The sequence below is a fragment of the Leptonychotes weddellii genome, chromosome X, assembly GCF_054177405.1.
Source record: "Leptonychotes weddellii isolate Sample4059 chromosome X, ASM5417740v2, whole genome shotgun sequence".
Taxonomy (NCBI): domain Eukaryota; kingdom Metazoa; phylum Chordata; class Mammalia; order Carnivora; family Phocidae; genus Leptonychotes; species Leptonychotes weddellii.
This window is the reverse complement of record NC_138385.1, coordinates 70901155-70923679: the sequence shown is the minus strand read 5'-3', so window position 1 is coordinate 70923679 and position 22525 is coordinate 70901155. Positions and strand designations below refer to the sequence as shown.

Here is a 22525-nt window from a genome sequence, read left to right as displayed (position 1 = left end):
ATGGTGAGCGCTGTGAATTGTGTAAGACTGTTGAATCACAGACCTGTACCTCTGAAACAAATAATACATGTTTAAAAAAAAAAGATGATGATAGCAGGAGGGGAAGAATGAAGGGGGGGAAATCGGAGGGGGAGATGAACCATGAGAGATGATGGACTCTGAGAAACAAAGTGAGGGTTCTAGAGGGGAGGGGGGTGGGAGGATGGGTTAGCCCGGTGATGGGTATTAAAGAGGGCACTTTCTGCTTGGAGCACTGGGTGTTATATGCAAACAATGAATCATGGAACACTACATCAAAAACTAATGATGTAATGTATGGTGATTAACATAATATAATAATAAAAAAAATTTTATCTGTCAACTTGACTAGACCACGGGGGCCTCAGATATTTGATTAAACATTATTCTGGGTTTGTCTGTGAGGTTTTGGATGAGATTACCATTTGAATCAGAAGACTTAGTAAAGCAGATAGCCCTGCCCAAGGTGGGCGGGACTCATCCAGTCAGTTGAAGGCCAAGTAAGGAAGAATTTGCGCTTGCTGCCTGTCTTTCAGCTGGGACAATTGTCCCCTCCTGTCTTTGGACCCAGACTGGAACTACACCATTGGCTCTCCTAGTTTTCAGGCCTTCGAACAGCATATCTTGGGACTTCTCAGCCTCCATCATTACATGAACCAATTCTTTATATTCACTGAACCTCTTTTCTTACTTTCTCGCTCTCTCTCTGTACACACACACACACACACACACACACACACACACAACCTATTTATTCTGTTTCTCTGAAGAACCCAGACTAATATAAAACCTTTATTCTAGTAGTTTATCATTATGTGACATAAGAATTATCTTGTTTGGGGGCACCTGGGTGGCTTAGTCGGTTAAGCATCTGACTTGGCTCATCTTGAGGGTCCTGGGATAAAGCCCCTCGTCGGGCTCCCAGCTCCCTCTCCCTCTGCCCCTCCCCCTGCTCGTATATGCTCACTTGCTCTCTCTCAAATAAATAAAATCTTAAAAAAAGAATTATCTTGTTTTAACCCAATGTTGAAGAAAAACTAACAATGCTAATAATAACAACAATTACTAAGGACTAACCATGAAGCAGGCACTATGATAAACATTTTATTTAGTCCTCATCCCTAGGTGGGTAGTACTATCATTTCCCCTAATTCAGAGATGAGAAAACAGGCCCTGTCCGATGGGCTGCTTTCTGCCACAGCATCAAAACTCCTAAAATCTCAGTGGTTGAACCCAAGCGAAGTTTTAGCCATTACTCATATGACATGTCTGCTGGGGGTTGGCACCGGAAGCCTCTGGTCACATCAGTCACTCGGGGACTCCAGACTGGTGGAGGCTAATCTCAAAGAACAGAGCACAGGGCTGGCAGCCCAGGAGACATAGGAGCCCAGGACTTTATCACAGGGTCCTGGCAGGAAAGAGATAACACCCTCCAACTGAGCAATTTGAGAAGTATTTAGTGAAGGGATTGTTTATAGAAATGTGGGCAGAGTACGGGAAAACCACAAGAGAGAGGACAGTACATGCCGCTGAAAACAGGGACTATCCTATGCTATCTCTAAGCCCAGAGGGTCCAGAGTAGGCGAGGCTGCCTGAACCAGGAGCTGTGTAGAGAGGGTCACCTGATGGGATCTATGTCCTTTGATCAAGGGACACAGGCAGCCCACAAGATCCTGCATCTCCACCCTCCTTCCAGTCTTCCACTGGTGCTCCCCTGTGGACAAATCCAATGGGAAACCAGAAGGCAAAGGAACCTTTGAAATCTTCCATACAAATCAGCCTCCTGGCGCCCAAAGGAGGGCGGAGAAGGGTAGTGAGTAAATCTGGAGGGGAAAACAGAAACCAGCCCACATAGCCACCAATGGGTTATGAGAACTTAACACACAGCCAAGTCCAAAAATTTAGTGAAGCGGGGGGTTGAGCGCCATGATTTTCAAGAGTCCTTTTGACTTTAAACACCGTTTTCCTGAAATACTACAATTAGCAGTAGTAAAACAAAACAATAATGTACAGCTAACTCACTTACCTATGACAAGAAAGGCTAGCTTATACAGTTAATACTAATAACAATTAACACTTAACATGGCCCCGGTCTGAATTTGGCTGCTCTGACTTTCAATTTCTCATTCTCCCTGCCCATCACTTTATAAATCAAGGCAGGGACCCCCATGCACCCCTCCTGAGCCAGCCTGTGCCTAAGCAAGAGGAGCAGCATGGGTGCAGACAACCGGAAGATGACGGAGGGAGTGACAGACTGGGTGAGTGGCTTCTCAAGGTGGAGAGTAAACGGACTGCTCCCCCCACAGTGGGACCCTTGAAATCAGGGAGAGCAGGGTCCCAAGGGCTGTCTCTAACTGGACACGGACTAAGAAATGACAATTAATTGACTGAAGCATCTAAAAAGGAGTGGGGAAAAATAAAATGACAGATGTAGGAAGAAGGAAAATTCAAGAACCTGAATTTGCTCATTCAACGAACGAACTTAGCCTGAACACTTCATCTGTGTACTAAAGAGCACTTAGCACTTGCAAACACTCACTACAAACTGGCAAGTATTGTTATGTACAAAACAGGCTTAACTGAAGAGCTGTGGGAGCGAGTAAGTGAAGGAGTAAGGGCAGAGTGTGTAGGCGGGTGGCTTACTGGAACTGAGTCTCAAAGGACAAGCAAGAGACTGAGCAGCCTGGGTGATGCAACTAAAGAATTACTCTCTGACAAGACCGATCACAGATTCTGAAGCCTGTGAGTAGGCCTGATCGACTCAAGGGGTGTAAAAGTGACAGAATTAAAATGAGAGGAATCAGTTCATAATGGTTCATGGGAAGGAAGAGCAACTCATTTTCTCTGGTAGCTGCTAGAGATGCGCTCTGGGTGGGAAATGTACGTTGTCCTTTGCTGAACCATGGGTCCCTCTAAAGTAACGGTCCACGTGGCACCCTTGACACCAGAAGGGAGATGGCTGCGGGTCACAGTACCACCTACACCACCCCACACATATGGTGTCCCCTTCCACGGCAAGACCGGAAGACTGGGGTCTCGAGCCAAATATGATGTAATCAGGGACAAGGACTCGGATTCCTTCATATCAGTCAAGACCGCTACATATCCTGATACTGGAATTTTGGTTTGATGCACCAGGCACGAGAAGTCAATTTGGTCTTATGGTCCCTTCTAACTCTGCACTTAAGTTTTTATCTCTTTTATAGCCCAAGTTTTCAAATAACAGATTTTTAGGAAGCTGGTAAAAGACTTTTAATTTACAAAAACAGTTTACATTTCAGAAAGATTTCCATTAAAAAGCAGTTAAAGTTAATGTCCTGGTGTTTAATAAGTTTAAACTTTCAATTTTCTAGAACTTTCATTTATATAAAACCCTTACTGTGCCAATCTTCACAGGCCAAATAACAACGGTGTGTCATGGTGATGCCTTCCATTAATTTCTACCACAGCATGGATACATTAAAGTGAAGTAAACAATTAGGAAGATAATCTGAAAAAATAAGCCTTTCTATCCAATTAAATGAAGCAACACTAATAGGTCAGAAAACAGTATCAATGAACTTTATATTACACCAACCTCCCTTTGCTTATTGGTGGTAGTAGTTTAAGAAGTTAGTGATAAAGTTACAGATGAGGGGGCACCTGGGTGGCTCAGTCAGCTAAGCATCTGACTCTTGGTTTTGGCTCAGGTCATGATCTCAGGGTTGTGAGATCAAGCCCCACATCGGGCTCCATGCTCCGTGGGGAGTCTGCTTGAGATTCTCTCTCTCTCCCTCTGCCCCTCTACCACCCCCCTCAAATAAATAAATCTTTTTTTAAAAAGTTACAGATGAGTATAGTTAGTAACATATTTTCAGAGAGACTAAACACCTTTCTTAGACTTATGCTGAATCTTTTTCTGAATAGACACATATTTGGAGATAGTCATAGACATTGTAGTATGAAAATAATAAAGCTATTTTTTGGAGTGCTCTTTAGAAACATGCTTGAATTAAGTGATGACCTGTTAGTTATTACTATTTCTTTAAAGATTTTATTTATTTATTTGAGAGTGAGAGAAAGAAAGAGAGAGAGAGAGCGTGCACATGAGAGGGGGGAGGGTCAGAGGGAGAAGGAGACTCCCTGCTTGTTCCATTAATTTCTTCCTGGGACTTGATCCCGGGACTCCAGGATCATGACCTGAGCTGAAGTCAATTTGGTCTTATGGTCCCTTCTAACTCTGCACTTAAGTTTTTATCTCTTTTATAGCCCAAGTTTTCAAATAACAGATTTTTAGGAAGCTGGTAAAAGACTTTTAATTTACAAAAACAGTTCTCCCCACTGTACCATGCCTCGTGGGAGCCCTCCAGATCAGTGCGATGATAGAAATGTTCTCTGTGGGGAGAATCTTAGTATCTTTAAAATCATTACTGTCCAGAATGTTAGAGAGCATCATAGATGTTGAGAAGACCTTTCCACCTCCACTACTGGGACAGCACCCTCTCTTTCTCTGTAAGTTCTTTGCTGACGATGTCCTCTCAATGGCTGACATCAGAGGAAGGAAGAGCTGTAACTATTTTATGTGAACTGATTTAATTATAGGTTCCAACTTGGAAAAGGGAAGGTTTTCTTGTTTGTTCTTGAGCTGCAGAGCAGGGCGGGCATATAATAATTCCACTTTTAAGAAGTGGCTCGACTGACACTCGGAAAGTACAAGGTAAGAGATTTATGAATAGGAACCAGGTCACAGTGTGCTGTTATGCAGGAACACTGAGCAAAAGAGGAGGTTACAAAGGACAGTACATTCACTGCAGGTACCGGTGTGCACTTCCACTAAGAAAAGGTCTTGTTTAAATGAAATGATATAATTTCCTAAATGAAGGAGAAAGCACCACACCGAGGAAGAAGACGGGCTAAGTGTAAAAATTATGGCCATATTAGACATTCTAAAATGAAAGACAAAAGGGAAATACAGGCAGAAGCAACCCAACTGTCTGCTGTGGACAGATGCGTAAACAGAATGTGGTGCAGGTGCAGGGGAATATTACTCAGTCTTGAAAAGGAAGGAAGCTCCGACACCGTGCTACCACACAGATGAACCACGAAGACACTACGTGGAGTGAAATAAGCCAGACACAAACAAACACCGTATGATTCCACCTTCTATAAAGTAGCTACGGTAGTCACACTCACAGAGACAGGAAGAAGAATGGTGCTCACTGGGGCCTGGAGGGAGCTGGAAATGGGGGACTTATTGTTTATTGCATACAGAGTTCCAGTTTCGAGAAATGAAAAGGTCTGGAGGCTGGTTGCACGACAGTGCGAAGGGACTTGACACTGCCGAACTGTACACACTTACAACTGATGAAGATGCTAAAATTTGTGATGTATTTTTTAGCACAATACGAAAATAATAAGGGGGCGCCTGGGTGGGTTAGTTGGCTAAGCATGTGCTTTCGGCTCAGGTCATGATCCCGGGGTCCTGGGATCGAGCCCCACATCAGGCTCCTTGCTCCGCGGGAAGCCTGCTTCTCCGTCTCCCCCTGTCCCTCCCCTGCCCATGCGCCCATGCACACACGCAAGTCCTCTCTCCCCCCTCAAATAAATAAAATCTTAATAACAAAACCAAAAGGGAAATGCACACCTTTCTTCGAAAAGCCCTCTAACTCTGTTAGACCACTTCCTGATCTCTTCCTCCATCATTCCATGCTGACTCTACAATCTCCGTCTACTGCAACCAAAGTCGCTGGTTGCTCTGAACATTTTAAGACTGAAATAATGGAATGCCATGGTGACAAAGCCAAATATGCAAAATACCTGGGTCAGTGGCAGAGATAATCGCTCCAAAGAAGAGACAATCTGTGTAGTAAAATTTATCCGAGAGCTGCCCCACAATCTTCATGAGCTTCACCACACCGTACATGAGGTTTCTGTAAGGAGGGAAGGTAAACTGTGTCAGAAGAGAAAACGAAAACCCTCCTCACTGAGTAGGCTGGCCAATGTGCAAGCAGCGTAGCCCGGAGTGCTGTGCACTGCAAGGGTGCTCCGTGAAAACCCTGGGCGGCTGTTGTCGTTGGGCGCTTATCAGGAACACGTGCAAATAAGACTTTGGCACCAAGTAATGGTTCGCAGTCAACGCCATCTTGCTGAAACAGGTGAACACTACTCCATTGCTTAAAGTCGTGCTCACTTACCACTATCAAGTATGGGCCTCGATTAGCAACAACTTTAAGGCGTCTGAAGCAGCTGGGTAATGGAGGAGAAGGCAAGGGAAGGGAAAGACCGCTTCACAGTGTGTAATCGGTGGCTTGTACAAAACAGACAGGATTCTAAGGCAGTGTGTTTAAAGCTGTGGAAATGAGCATGCGCTGGACGAGCTAGAGAGAAAAACAGATACGGGCAGGCCACGGAGGTCCAAGTGACCAACCTTCTCTGCCAAGAATTATTTCAAAAAAAAAAAGGGAAAAGGAGCAAAACCCTGTAAACATCCTAGTAAAGTCTCAGTGTACCCATCGGTATAGGGGGACCTCTCATTCTCTGCAGGGGTTAAGGCAGGCCAGCAGGGGCCCTTCTCGTGCCATGCAGGGTGTGACATGGTCCAAGACAGATTCCCAAGTTAAACAGTTCCACTTGGCTGGGGCACATTTCCTACCAGAGAGCTTAGAAAATGGGAGGAGTGAGGAGTGTTAAAAGGCCTAGTACATGTCACTAAGGGTGTGTGTGTGTGTGCGTGTGCGTGTGCGCGTGTGCGTGTGTGCGTGTGCGTGTGGTGTGGCAGCTGCAGGGGTTAGGGGAATAAAAATAACAACAGAATAGATTCACTGTACCCTACAGCTAACAGTCTAATAATAATATTCTTGCCACTTAAGGACCACACCGTGGCTCACCTGCTCAACTCTATCCCGGGCACCGAGAACAACAGACTGACTAAGCTAGGAGCTCGGGAACTGTTTCCAGAATGGAATTCTTTGGAGAATACATAGCTAGAACTCAGTGCTTCCCTACTGTGGGCCGGGCTCTGTTCCAGACACTTAAACAGTTCAATTTCGATTCCCAGTAACTCTGTGAGGCAGATGTGATTTGCCTTTTGTTGCCTGTTGAAGGCTTCTTTGCCCTTCCTTTCAGACATTTCCTGAAACTACACCTGCTTCTCCAATTCCTTCGACCACAAATAGACTTGGGCGCGGGGCTGCTCTCTGGCAACCTTTTCCCATCTTGCCACCAATACCGGTCAGCTAACCTGTCACTCTTCAGTGGCTTGTCTCTCTTAAAGGACAAGTCCAAGCCCCTCCTATTTGGGCGACTCAAAAGGCCCTTGGCCTTTTATCTCCTCCAGCTTTCCTGCTCATTTTTTTTTTTTTTAAAGATTTTATTTATTTATTTGACAGACAGAGACACAGCGAGAGAGGGAATACAAGCAGGGGGAGTGGGAGAGGGAGAAGCAGGCTCCTCGCAGAGCAGGGAGCCCGATGCGGGACTCGATCCCAGGACCCCGGGACCATGATCTGAGCTGAAGGCAGTCGCTTAACCAACTGAGCCACCCAGGCACCCCCTGCTCATTTTTTAAAAAGTAACTAAGGTCCGTACTTTACTCCGATTTCCTTAAGCTTTTACCTAATGTCCCTTTTCTGTTCCAGGACGCCATCCAGGATCCCACATGACACTTAGTCATCATGTCTCTTTAGTATCCTCTTGGCTGGGACGATCTCTCCAACTCTGTGTGGTTTTGATGACCTTGGCAGTTTTGAGGAATAGCGGTGGGGTATTTTGTAGAACGTGCCTCAATTGGGACTTATCTGATCATTTTATTTTTTTTCCTCTTCTCACGATTACACCGAGGTAGTATGTTTTGGGGAGGGAAAGGGCCATTCTCATCACAAACATCAAGGGTGCAGAGTATCAGCGTGATTTACCACTATTGCTGCTGATCTTGATCATCTGGCTGAGGTGGTGTCTGTCGGGTTTTCCCCACTGTAAAGCTACGTTTTCTTCCTCCTTTTTCCCTGATGTCCTCTGTGGGAGGACGTCACTAGGCACAGCCCGCAATCAAAGCGGGAGGGGGCATAAGCTCCCTCTCCTGCGGGGTTGGGTGGGGGGGTCGACATAAATTATTTGGAATTCTTCTGCACAGGAGATGGGTTACTTCTCTGCCACGTATTTATTCATCCAATCATTTATTAACATTGGTAGAGACTCAGATGTTTACTTTATAGTTTGGGTCCAGTACAATGTTACTTATTTTGTCGTTCTTTGGCCACTGGCCTTAGGGGAGCCTTCAGGTTGGCTCATGTGTCTCTTTGACACGCCCCAAGTCCTTTTGTTTGTTTTCTGGGCGCTTCCTTACTTCTTGGCACTATGATATGCTCCATTCTTATCTTGTATATTTGCTGCCCCAGCCCTAGAATCGGCCATTTCTGCAAAGTGCAGGAACCAAGATCTGGGGACTAGGTGTAAATTTTTTCATTTTAATTTACCTTAATCTTAATTTAAATAGCTACACATGGCTAACAGCTACCACGCTGCACAATGTAGCCCTAAATCTTAACTGCCATCATCATAAACATCGAAATCCTGGACTCTGGTGGTTGTCAGGGGTTGGGGGTGGGGGAAATGGGGAGATGTTGCTCAAAGCATACAAACCTCCAGTTAGAAGAGTAACAACTTTGGGGATCTGAGGTACATCATGGTGACTGTCGGTAATAATACTACATCATATACTTGAATTTTGCTAAGACGGTAGGTCTCAAACGTTCTCATCACAAGAAAGAAATGGTAACTATGTGACAGGATGAAGGCAGTAGCTAATACTAGGGTGGTAATGATTTTGCAATTTATAAATATATCAAATCAACACATTGTCCACCTGAAACTCACACAATGTAATATGTCAATTGTATCTCAATATAGCTGGGGAAAACACTGGACTCTGCGGGCCCCTGTGGATCTCATCTCTTTGGAAAAGTATGTTAATTTGATTAATGACAAAGAGTAACTTACCCAATAATGAAGCAGGAAACGGCAGTCCCCAAGAAAGCATAAGCCAGAATAGACCCAAGATTTCTGAAAAAGTGTCTCTGGATAAAACAAGAGGCAGGAATCACATTGTGATTTCTAGTATTGAGCATAAGAAACACAACAAAAGTCTCTTAAAAGTGAACCTTGACTTACGGCTTCCATTATAACAAGTAATAACTGAAGTTACTCCGGAATAAAGCTATTTAGCTATAAACATTGTGGTTTTAAAATATCCCTAGTCCTATTAATCACTGAGCAAGCAAGCAAGGGCTTAGTAAATTTCAGAGAAAACTACTCTGATTATATTAAGTTACACTGAGAAAGTGTATGTGAGTGTGAGTGTAAGAGTGTGTGTGTGTGAGTGTGTGTGTGTAAGTAGACCGATCGTTTTCATAGATCTAACCCAAACTATTTTACTCTTTTACTCTAGTGATTCAGCAAGTCACTTCCAGGTCTAGTGTACCTTAGAAGATCATTCTAGATAGAAGTTTGAAAATGATGAAGTATGAAAGTGCTGCCTAAGGGGCTTTCTGCTTAATTCAGTATCAGAAAACTGTGCTAAATATCTGGCCTCATGGCATCTGAAGTGTCTCCTGATATTCTTCTGGATTAATCTTTGGAGCCTGGGAAAGAGGGCCAATAGAGATGGAAATGGAGAAATGAAAAATAGGTAGTTCCATGTAAGATGGGCAAATTTATAAGTTTATACATATGTATATAAGCATATATACTTATACCAACATAAGATCTAGCAACTATTCAGAAAGAGATGGCAAAATTGCAATCCTCTCAATGCTTCTCTACATTCACTGGTTACCTTAACACACACACACACACACACACACACACACACACGAATTTACTTCTCATAAAGTCATTAAGCCTGTGGGATATTCTGATGGGGAAAATCCCTGTTCCTGGGACCCTAAGGCACGGTTCTTACTCCTCAAGGCACAGGCTGTTCTCATTGGACAATCAGAACTACTTCACAAAACCAGACAAACAAAACCCCCAAAACAACCTAATATGATAGGGGCCGGGAAGACTTTATTTAAAAATTTTAAAAGGCGAGGCACCTGAGTGGCTCAGTCGTTAAGTGTCAGCCTCCGGCTCAGGTCATGATCCCAGGGTCCTGGGATCGAGCCCCGAGCCCCGCGTTGGGCTCCCTGCTTGGTGGGAAGCCTGCTTCTTCCCTCCCCACACCCCCTGCTTGTGTTCCCTTTCTCACTCTGTCAAATAAATGAATAAAATCTTAAAAAAATAAAATATAAATAAAATAAAATAAATTTAAAAGGCAAGAGAGTCCCAGTGTGCCAGCTGAGCGACATCAGGGAAGGACAGGGTCTAGGAAGAACTCAGCATGGATCAAGTAGCCACCAGGAAATGTGACCACACAGAGGGCTGTGGGTATCCTCTGGCCAGCATTCTAAGCAGACAATCTGAGGCCTTAGCTTCAGCCTTCCCCAGGGCTTGGCCCTTCCTGAGGCTGTGAAGAAGGTGTCAAGGAATGCCTAGTGCCCCTAAGCCACCTGCTCAGAAGAGAATCCTTCAGGGGCTTGCCACACCAACAGTCACCAAATGAGGGTGCTGCGTGTATATATTATGGACATGTTATGTTTGCCTTTTAAGTCAGTCACTGTCCCCAGTCTTTTTTAAATGTATTTATCCACTCGTGTTTCAAAAAAATTAGATTTCAGGGAAAAAAAAAAAAAAGGAATCAACATCTATGAGCCTAATTGCCTTTAAAAGCTCAATCAAGGGCTTAAATCAGGGAGGGTTAGGAGTCCATCAAGATAGATGTGAGACCAAGGAAACTCATGTGAAGTATCCAGGAACACATTTTAATCCCAGAATTGCTTTACTTTGCCATTTGGCTCTCTTTTAGGTAAACCATCTCTATGGTTGGTTTGAATACATTAAGTAAATTCATATTCATATTTGCCAAAACAAAAAAATCAGGAATATAAGAGCTGTGGATTCTCCTCCTGGAAGGTTAGATCTCAGGGAACGTGGGCTGCCGAAGATCTGGTAATGCTTGTGGGGCCCCAGGGAGGAAGGGGGTCCGCGTGCTGGGCAGCCCAGCTCTGAGCTCACAGCTGCTCCAGAGCCTGCACACGACAGGCGGGTCTCAGGGTCGTATGAGAGGGACGAGTTCGGACTAGAGCCTGCTGGAACCTTTATTACGCCTGTGCCGCGCTCGAGGGCATCTCGATTTTAGGGCGTGCTGGATACGGGTCCCCGGAGTGGGTGTGGGAGGGGCGATGCAAAGTGCACCCTTTGGTGCGCTTGTGCGACGTCATGGGCTGGAAGGAAGTGGGAATGAGGGAGGTCCGGGACCAACCCGGAGAGGAGAGCCCGCGTGTTAGTAGAATGATGGGTCTGTGCTTCAGATTGCGTTTGCAGGTAAAGCCGACTCTGAGCCCTAGTCTGTGGGCCTGGGGAGAAACTAGATATTGCGGGTGGTCGAGGGGTCCAGATGTGGGGGGATCAGGTGTGCACTACAGCTCCTGGGCCTGCCGCGGGCAGGACGGGCCGGGAGACCTGGGTGTAGGTGCGAGGCAGGTGAGGGTGCACCTCTAGCAGGACCAGCATCATTAAGATGCCTTCTCAGCCGCACTCTGGTTGTGCAGGGGGGCGGGGGGGCCGCAGTGCGCAGGCGCAAGTGTTGGCTGCGCACAGAGCGTGCTGCTTTTCGCGCTCATCAGTGGCGTAGCGAGTCCCCGCGCGGAGAGCCTGGGCACAGACGCCAGACCTCCACCCCCTCCACGCGGCCACGGCGCCGGATGCGCGTCTTTGCCCGGGCCAGCCCACGTCGGGAGGAGCGGCTCGGCGTCAGTGCGGACGTCGGAGAAGCCGACTCCACGCTGCCCAGTGATTCTCTCGTGGTCTCATTTGTCTCAGAGATTGTTCCAGCGCACATGTGAGGGTGTTTTCAATCACAAATTTGTTCGAAAAGGAATGAGTGAAAATATTTTAAATGGGCAACGATAGGTGTTTGAATGATTTGTGATAATGGACTAGGGCCTTTGAAACTTCTCTTAAATGTGTATTTCTTGATAAACAAAGATATCTTTGACCCATATAAATAAAAGCAGTTATCACACACACACATAAATTAGGAATATAAATCTGCCACTTCAAATACACCCATAACATATTCTAAAATGACACACATACATACCCACATACACACACAATTAGCCATCGCCATTCATATTTGCTGATATGAACTGGAATTTTACACCTTGAAAAGAAAGGTGGACCATGTCACTTATTTGTGTATTATTACACCAAGTGCTCGACTCTCGACTTCACAGTTTACAAAGTACTTTCACACAGAGTAGCCCATCCAATTCTCACGAAGGTGCTCTGGGGACCACTGTGCATGAGAGGCATCTAAGGCTCGAAGGTGTGGAGTGAGCCGCCCGGAGTCACGCATCTGCCAAACAGCAGCACCAGACCTGGAAAGTGGGTCTTCCGAGCGCAGGGCATTACACTCACACCAGCTACCCTTCTCGACTCCTACCACATCCTTTTAGGGAAGAAAGTACGGCACCTCCTAGTCCTAGTCCTGGCTGCTAGTGGAATCCTAGGTCTTTCATCTTCTTCTTAATTGGCCAGTCACGTGTGGTTGCCACGGCCATGACTGGTTCAGTCTCCCCTACTTTTCCCTCTCCGTTCCAGGCCAGCAAAAAGAGACAAAGGAGATGGCATGCCCTGGTAAAGGCTTCAAGAATATGAGCCTAAAACAGATCAGGATGAGAAGGTGCACCATTCTAAGACTTGCATTTCTACTCCTCCTCCCATTCCTCACTGGGTAATGTTACCATGAGACACAGAGCCACAGAGCCAGAGAGACCGAGAGAGAGTGAGCTTGGTGGGAGAAGTGTGCAGAACACGAAGGCGCCTACAGGTGAATTCTTTCCCTGACAACAGGCCCCACAAGCAAACGGAGCTGTAGCACAAAATCAAAGCTAATTCCGATGATATTTTTTCAAGTTGGAAAAAAAAAAAAAAAACAAAGGCCCGTGTCCACATGACAACTATAGGTGCGTAGGTCAAAGGGTCTGAATATATCTGTTTCCATACCCGCAGTCAAGTGGTGGAATGGTTATTACACATTTAATTGACGGCAGCTTTAATCACAGATGGCAAAACCATCTACAAACCAACTATTTCAGTGCCACCCTAAGGACTATTTAAAAAGGAAAGAGACTGAACTGCTAGCAGACAGCCCGAAAGACTGGCACTGCAAAAACAACTTAAATTGCTAACTGGCAAAGCCTGTTATTTGTTTTTCTTCTGGGAAAATGAGGCTGACAGAGGGAAGGCTCTGCAGAACCTAAAGTGTTTTTCAGCCAGTAGAATGGCTTTCACAACCAGTGATTTGGTGTCATTTTAAAGCAACTATGACCTTGATGATACATTAAGATTATTTAAGATATCAAATTAGTCATTACCCATTTGATCTGATAAGGAATTCCCAAATTCTTCACTTAGAGAATAACATTGCTTATACCCATAAAATCATCTCCTATCTGTGACGTGTCAATAGCTGACATATAGATTTAGATACTTTGACAACCCCATAGAGTAGGCAGGAAAAAGATACATCTTTTGGTACAGAAAACCTAAATCTGGAGGGAGAGTAGGATAGATAGGTATAGCTTTTTTTTTTTTTAACTTTTTATTTTGGAGTAATTATAAATTCACAGAAATTGCAAAGATAGTATAGAGGGGTCCTGTGTACCTTCACTAAGTTTCCTCCACCGGTTATACCTTATATAACCATAGTGCAAGATCAAAACCAGGAAACTGACATGGGAACAAAGTGTGTGAATAGTTCTGTGTCATTTTATCGTATGTGTAGATTCATGGATCCACTGCTGTGATCAAGACGCAGAACTGTGCCATCACCACCAAGACCTCCTTTACAGTCACACCCCCCTCACCCCCAACATCCCTAACCCACGGCAACCACTAATTTGTTCTCCATCCCTATACTTTGGTCATGCCTAGAATGTTATATAAATGAAATCATACAGTACGTGACCTTTTGAGGTTAGATTTTTTTTTTACTCAGCATAATGACTTTGATGTCCATCCGAATTGTTGTGTGTATCAGTAGTTCCATTTTATTGCCGAGTAGTAGTCCACGGTATGGCTGTGTGTTTAACCGTGCACCTACGGCAAAACATTTTGGTTGTTTCCAGTTTGGGGCTATTACAAATAAATGCTATGAGCAATTACATACGGGCTTTTGTGTGAACGCAAGTTTTCACTTCTCTGGGAGAAGTCCTCAGGAATGAAATTGTGGGGTCATACGGTAATTTCAACTTCAGCTTTGCAAGAAACCATGAAACTGCTTTCCAGAGCGGCCACGCCAGCTTATATTCCTACCGGCGACATAGGAGCACTCCAGATTTTAAAACAGAGCTGAATCACTGATGATGAGACAACTATAATCTCTGAGTGGGTGCAGAACACAGTAATAAGCAATGTGGGAGAAGGGAAAAACTAGAAAATTATGTAGGTACTTTAACACAGAGATCCCCATGCTTTAAGAAATACTGGCAAAAACCTCTTACCTTCTTTAGACTGTAGCCAGCGTGGAAAATAATTGGAGGCAGAAGGATGTTGAAAAAGACCTCTGGATCAAACGTTACCTGAAAGTTTAAAAAGAAAAAAGTCGGGTGGGGGGTGTGTGTCTGACTGGTTCAGTTGGTACAGCAAGCGACTCTTGATCTCAGGATCATGAGTTCAGGCCCCGAGTTGGGCATGAAGCCTACTTAAAAAAAAAAAAGAGAAAAGTCAATTTCTAGTTTAATACCAGTTGGTGCTATAATATCTGCTTAATATTTTCAGCCACTGACTAAAGTTTGAACATTCGAAGCAAATAAGATAAATGTGAGAAATCGTGGACTCGTCACAAGAGAGATGCCACAGTTCCCCCTGTGGACGGCCATGTTCTTCTCCATACAGCACTCTGACTCCTGCTCTTCGTGTGTTGTTTAATATATATTAAGAAATAACAGTTGGGGCGTCTGGGTGGCTCAGTTGGTTAAGTGACTGCCTTCGGCTCAGGTCATGACCCTGGAGTCCCCGGATCAAGTCCCGCATCGGGCTCCCTGCTCAGCAGGGAGTCTGCTTCTCCCTCTGACCCTAACCCCTCTCATGTGCTCTCTCTCATTCTCTCTCTCTCAAATAAATAAAATCTTAAAAAAAAAAAAAAAAAGGAAAGAAGTAACAGTTCAGGGGCGCCTGGGTGGCTCAGTTGGTTAAGTGTCTGCCTTCAGCTCAATCATGATCCCAGGGTCCTGGGTTCGAGCCCCACGTCGTGCTCCCTGCTTGGCAGGAGCCTGCTTCTCCCTCTCCCACTCCCTCTGCTTGTGTTCTCTATCAAATAAATAAATAAAATCTTAAAATAAAAAAGAAATAACAGTTCAGTGCAATTTTGAGGACTCACAGAAAGCTTCCGGCCGACATTTTTTAAATGAGAAATAAAAACATCTTGATTTTTATCAAGCCTTTATAAAGGGTCAACTGCAATAAAAGATGCTGGCATGATTCTTTATTAATTTTCTGGATCCTCCCACAGAACCACTTATTGACACTGTTCTACTGAATTTAAGTCTCTTTTGAGTGACCAGCCTTTTGTGAGACCTGATGTGGCCTGGATCAGTGTCGCCAACGATGCTGGCAGCTTTCTCAACATCAACGTGAAAATTGGGGGGCTCTAGGGGGACTGAAATTACTTTGTAGGCTCAATACCCAGAAATCACTCTGAAACTATTAAGGAGCACAATCTTATCACATCCAGAAAAGAATTAAGCAGTCTATATACCTCCCAAACTTTTTAAAGAATTTGTTCATGTTGGTAGATTGATTGGCTCTTACTGAAATTAATTTTAAAGCTTCACTCTAATTATTAAAAGTCAACTTAAGGGGCGCCTGGGTGGCCCAGCCGGTTAAGTGTTCGACTCTTGATTTCAGCTCAGGTCATGATCTCAGGGGTCATGAGATGGAGCCCTGTGTGGGGGGACTTAAGATGCTCTCTCTCCCTTTCCCTTTGCCCCTCCCCCCACCACTCTCGGGCTCTTAAAAGAAAAAAAAGTCAAGTTAGCATTTCTCCTTAGAAACTGGAAATGTTAACCAGCCTAATTAAAAGTGAAATGGTTCTGGGGCGCCTGGGTGGCTCAGTCGTTGGGTGTCTGCCTTCGGCTCAGGTCATGATTCCAGGGTCCTGGGATTGAGTTTCGCATCGGGCTCCCTGCTCAGCGGGAAGCCTGCTTCTCCCTCTCCCACTCCCCCTGCTTGCGTTCCCTCTCTCTGTGTGTGTCTGTCAAATAAATAAATAAATCTTTAAAAAAAAAAAAGTGAAATGGTTCTTGCAAATTACATTTTATTCGATCTTCTTGCTGAAGACAGGAGTAGTATGAAAAACAGGGAACGTCAGAATGAGAAGGGGCTTTGGACAAGACTCAGTATGAGGACGCTGGGGCCACAGTCACGTGGGAACCAGCACGAGAGTTTCCTGCCACCTACTCCAATACTGTGCATCAAGCTGCCTCAGCCCGTCTCTTCGTCCCTTAGCCAACAACAACGATCTCAGCCTTGTCTGCTCTCCCACCTTTGCTTCGTGCAGCAAAGTTTAAACAGAAGGGATGTGAATCAACCTTTTCCTAAAGGTAACAGGAGCGAAAGTCAGCATCACCTTCTATTATGATTTAAAAGATGGAAATGGGTTGGGTTCTTTTCCCTTTTCTCCCCCTGTCCTACCCCATACAGACTCAAGCTGCCATTTCAAACCAGCCGTGAGCGTGGTGATTACACTGAATATCTTTCTCAGTTGCATTTAATTTCACAAATGTTTATGGAAATCCCAGGCATTCTTATGAGGGGTTGAGAGAGACGAGTTCACTAGGACTGCCTTTAAGGACACAGAGAAGATGGGCATTATGCTCCTGGTTGAGAATAATTTTCCTTAAGGATTAGGGTAGATCCTAAAAACAGTAAGAATTTAATTTGCAGAGCACAGGCTACACCCTGCCTTTGACTGCAAGCCTTCGCACGCATTCGCCTTGTTCTATATGAAAAGAGACTCCCCACAACCTGGATTGCCCAGAGCTTAGACAGAAGCCTCCCTGCTGATAAGCCTGGGTCTACAGAGTAAGAGACTATATGTGGATAAATACAGATCTCTTGCTTCTCTCGGAAATCACCCGAGTGAAAAGATATATGATCCCTTGGTCGTGTATTTTAGCTACCCCCAACGTCAAATGAAAAACAGTTATTGGACTCAAATTCTAAGACAACAAGGTATTTCCCCTCCAAAGATTCATTAAGCCTTTTGCATCACTCACCAATAAGAATGGGCACTAAATAAGTATTTGTAGAATACGGCAAAAGAACCAGGAAGAACTAAGACTTACAGTCGGGAACACTGAATAAATGAGCTTAAAGTGAAACCGATCTCTTTTTTTTAAGATTTTTATTTATTTATTTGAGAGAGCAGGAGTGGGGGGAGAGGCAGAGGGAGAGGGAGAAGCAGGCTCCCTGCGGAGCAGGGAGCCTGACTCAGGGCTCGATCCCAGGACCACGACCTGAGCCAAAGGCAGACGCTTAACCAACTGAGCCACCCAGGTGCCCAGAGTGAAACCAATCTTATTTTAAGAAAGAAACAACCCCAGGGGCGCCTGGGTGGCTCAGTCGTTGGGCGTCTGCCTTCGGCTCAGGTCATGATCCCAGGGTCCTGGGATCGAGCCCCGCATCGGGCTCCCTGCTCGGCGGGAAGCCTGCTTCTCCCTCTCCCACTCCCCCTGCTCATGTTCCCTCTCTTGCTGTGTCTCTCTCTGTCAAATAAATAAATAAAATCTAAAAAAAAAAAAAAAAAAGAAAGAAACAACCCCATCCTTAAACCATAACAAGAGACATCGTAAGGAAGAGATGGGCATGGACAGACAGGCTGAGTGGTGACGTACAGGCTCAAGTTCACATCTGGTTCTTTCTTCTCCTCATCATAGCCCCAATGCTTCCTAGCAAAACTGGGAGCCAGGAAGGTACGCATGCTCCAGGAGTTTGCAAGGATTTCTCTCCGCAAGGCCAAGATGGAATCAGGAAGTCAAAAATCATGTCAGGACCCCAATGGCTGAGTGTTCCCCAGCTCACCTTCCTCAGCATGTCATTCTGCTCTACACTGTTGATCTTGCCGGGGCTGATTTCTCCTTTCAGGGTGTATTCAAAGAACTTCCCACTGACGTTCACTAATAAGGTGCTGAAGGCCCTGTCTTCCTGAGTACAGCTGAGTGACTTGTCATGACCGCTGGTGGCAGAAGTGCCGTACCTCAGGATCACCCCAACGATGAGCCCTGAAACAGAGTGCGGGGAGGGGGGGGGGACAAACCATCAGGCCTGCAGGACAGAAAGCACGGACATAATGACACGGTGGATTTGCAACAACTAAGAAACACAGAAGTAATCTTAGAGCCCAGGCATGAAGTGTGTATTTTAGGAGCAGCTGCATGGTCCTTCTAAAGGGTTAACCTCCTCCAGCACGAGTCCCTCATCCACCAGGAGGACGAGGTAGGACAGTACCTCTCCTGGTTATCATGGCACTGAGTATTTTTCCCAAGTGATCATGTCTCGTTTCTCAGGCTTCTGGTGGAGGAAGATGAAGAAGCAAAGTCGTTTCTGCCAAGGACAGCACAAAGCAGAACTGCTGAGCTTTGATCTGTACCAGCAACAGCCCTCAGGCCAGTCCTGTGGACATCTGCCAGCAAGGACCAGGCCACAGAATTTCTAGCTCCTAAAAATGCAACTTGCTTTTTGCCACACACCCGAGGAATGGGGGTGGGGGAGACAGAAAGAAAAGAAATGCTTTTGTTTAGATCATTGCAAGTACTGGGTATCATGCAGGAAGTAATTATATCCCTCGGGGAGCTAAACACCACAGTGCAAATGTGTATGATCATGGTTCCAAGACTACAGAGCTGTCTTCTTAGGGCTGTGGCTACGAGTCTTTAGGTCTCATTCCAGTCTTAGGTGGGGTTTCCTATTAGGGGAAAAAAAAAAAAAACTCAGCAAAACTATGGATAAGCATGTGATTCCACAGCGAAGGAGTGTTGCTCCCTTGGTCCTGGACAGAAGGCCCATATACTACAGTAAAGGTGAGTGATATGTGAAGAAAACATAAATCGCCAAAAGACACTTTCTACAGTTCTGAGGAGGAAGATTTCTGACTTCTCTCTATAGTCAGTTCTTTGCTAGCGGTATTAAAAGACAGAATGCTAAAAATGTTCCCCATCTCATTTTGCCATTAATGGAGCAAGTTCCATGAGAAAAACAAAGTTCTACGTTTACTATATTCTGTGCATAATGTTCTATAATGTCTCTTATCACCAAGACATATGAGAACTCACAAGACATTGTTGAAGAACAATATGTGAAATCTAGAAAAATAGTTTTTTTAAAAGATTGTATTTATTTATTTAATTAATTAATTTATTTATTTAACAGCGAGAGAGAGAGAGAGAGAGAGAGAGAGAGTACAAGCAGGGGGAGCGGCAGGCAGAGGGAGAGGGAGAAGCAGGCCTCCCCACTGAGCAGGGAGCCCGATGCAGGGCTCGCTCCCAAGATCCTGGGATCATGACCTGAGCCAAAGGCAGACACTTAACCGCCTGAGCCACCCAGGCACCCTTACAGTTCTTTTTTTCCCCCAAGATTTTATTTATTTATTTGATATAGAGTGTGAGCACAAGCCTGGTGGGGGGGTGCAGAGGGAGAGGGAGAATCAGACTCCCCGCTGAACAGGGAGCCCGTCAGGCTTGGTCCCAGGACCCCGGGATCATGGTCGGCTCAGGTCATGATCCTAGGGTCCTGGGATCGAGTCCCGCATCGGGTTCCCTGCTTGGCGGGGAGCCTGCTTCTCCCTCTCCCTCTGCCTGCCTCTCTGCCTACTTGTGCTCTCTACCTCTCTGTCAAATAAATAAATAAATAAAATCTTTAAAAAAAGAAAAGAAAAATACAGTTCTATAAGCCAAACTTTGTGTCTGTACTGCATTATTATTATTATTATTATTATTAAAGATCTGTATTAACAGATACTTGCAGCTGGTTGACCTTTGTCAAAAAATAAATTGTAAAAGTTCATTACAAATTAAAAACGAGGTTCTTAATAATCTCAAGCAGATATAAAACAGTTTTAAAACCTTTAAAGGTTGGGGCACCTGGGTGGCTCAGTCGTTAAGCGTCTGCCTTTGGCTCAGGTCGTGATCTCAGGGTCCTGGGATCGAGCCCCACGTCAGGCTCCCTGCTCAGCGGGAGGCCTGCTTCTCCCTCTCCCGCTCCCCCTGCTTGTGTTCCCTCCCTCGCTGTCTCTCTCTGTGTCAAATAAATAAATAAAATCTTTAAAATAAATAAATAAATAAATAAATAAAACCTTTAAAGGTGTAGAAGAAAAACACGTTGATCGTTACCAAAAAAAAAAAAGGATATCGTCTTTAGGGAAAAAATAAAAACCCCATAATGCAGATCGTTCGGGTCATCAGGTTACGGGGCAAGCACTTGAGGTCTTCAGCACCGATCTTTTGTTCAGATCTTACTTGCTGGCATTTCATATTCATTTCTTCTTGTTGGGTGACTAACCGGGATGATGTCAGAGATGGTAAGCTAGCACTTAGTCTCTCCCCACTCAGCCTCAGAACGGACTTCCCAGCTGCGGCCTCTCGGCCATCTTGCAGGTCAGGGTTTCCTGGGTGTCTGTGCTGGTAACTGAAGTTGGGGAGGTCCCTACACTGAGGTGGCTGCTGACCGTGGGTCCCTTCTCCTTGATTTTCCTGCTCCTCTTCATGAGAATCGCAAGTTTCTAACCCTGATGGACAGTCTGTTTCCCTGGTCTACCTTGTTCTCCTGTACCCTGATTGTCAGTGCCCTTCTCCCTACACAGGAGGCTTGGAAGACTCTGATCAACACTCATAGGGTCTCTGTATGGAGTAAGGTGTGCGCTGCTGGGCCTGGCATCCTCTTTCTTTCCCCACCGTTCTCTACAACATTTGCTGCCTCTGCACCCTTTCCTCTGTCAGGAACATCGAACCACAGTTTCTCTAGCCTCTGCATTGGGAAGGTGCTTCCTGGGGTTTCTTCTTTATGGCAGTCTAGTGGACAAGTATATATCGCTTGGTGTCATTCCTGTAGATGAAACCAGATTTGTTTCTGACACTGAACCATCTTACTATTCTTTACACTTTTGTCACGATGTCCTTCTTGTCCCTGCCGGTGGGTCACCACTCCCTCCACCCTGCCCACGGAGCCACGTTGGGTGGTGGCAGGGCTGAGGAGGGGTGGCAGGAGGCTGCTGGGCCTCAGCCCTGCTGCTCAGGGTCACAGTGCAGGGGATGGTGACCAGGGCTGGCTGTGGCAGCCGCAGCTCCTCCCTGGGCAGGATGGTGATGAGGTCGCCAGAGTGGGGTTCTGCTCAAGGTTCTCTGGGGTTGCTCTCTACTCCAGATGGAGCTCGTATTGGTTTTCATTATTATTATTATTATTATTATTATTTCTTCACTCCCTGGTGAGGCAATTATTTTCTTTTCTTTTTTTTTTTTTAAAGATTTTATTTATTTATTTGAGAGAGAGAGAATGAGAGAGAGCACATGAGAGGGGGGAGGGTCAGAGGGAGAAGCAGACTCCCTGCCGAGCAGAGAGCCCGATGCGGGACTCGATCCAGGGACTCCAGGATCATGACCTGAGCCGAAGGCAGTCGCTTAACCAACTGAGCCACGCAGGCGCCCAGGCAATTATTTTCTGATCAAGTTTTACATGACAAGAGATGATTCCATAGCCCTTCAACACTCATAATGCAGGATGACCTGCAGAGTCTGAAGGCTACCTGCCACACGATTTCACTTTAATGTTTCATCAGGAAATCAAAGTAAATCATTTACAGAAGACTATCCTCCTCCCAAATCAATAGCTGCTTCCCAGAACTCAGGGTTTCTTTGTGGTATTACCTCATTGTTACTGGAGGTAACTAGAAGGTAAATCATGCTACCACAGGGTCTTCACGATGACTACTACTCTAATGAAAGATGAGGCGTGATACTGTCGTTTAGAATAGGAAATATATTTGATTTTTGTCCCAATTTCCAGATACAGAGCTCCTAAAACCCTTGGAATGGGGGAGTGCCAAGTGTCTTTTTGTATGCTAGGAAGATGACTGGTGGTTGGAGGCTCCTGCATTATCCTCAGGATGGGAGCTGGTTGCCAAGGGAACGAACTTCATGATTACAGAGTTGAAAAATTAAACCCCGCCCCAAAACTCCAGGTACAGGAGAGGGGCAAGAGGTAGAGTTAATCACTAATGGCCAATGAGTTAATTTAACCATGCCTAAGTAATGGAGTCTCCATAAAAATCCCCAAAGTATGGGGGCTCAGAGAGCTTCTGGGTTGGTGAACATGTGGAGGTGTGGGGAGGGTAGTGCACCCAGAAAGGGCGCGGAAGCTCTACACTCCTTCCTTC

At 45.3% G+C, this 22525-nt stretch overlaps 1 protein-coding gene across 3 annotated transcripts in view; it reads right to left on the bottom strand.

Annotated features, from left to right (window-relative positions):
* The window catches only part of SLC9A7 (solute carrier family 9 member A7), a 130221-nt gene that overhangs the window by 52444 nt on the left and 55252 nt on the right, over positions 1-22525 (bottom strand). For all 3 annotated transcript variants that reach the window (XM_081809355.1, XM_081809356.1, XM_081809357.1), the window contains exons 2-5: positions 18181-18380; positions 14601-14678; positions 8995-9071; positions 5815-5927 (exon numbers count right to left, since the gene is read on the bottom strand). In XM_081809355.1, coding sequence (XP_081665481.1) covers positions 5815-5927; positions 8995-9071; positions 14601-14678; positions 18181-18380 — 468 coding nt within the window. The remainder of the gene's footprint in view (positions 1-5814; positions 5928-8994; positions 9072-14600; positions 14679-18180; positions 18381-22525) is intronic.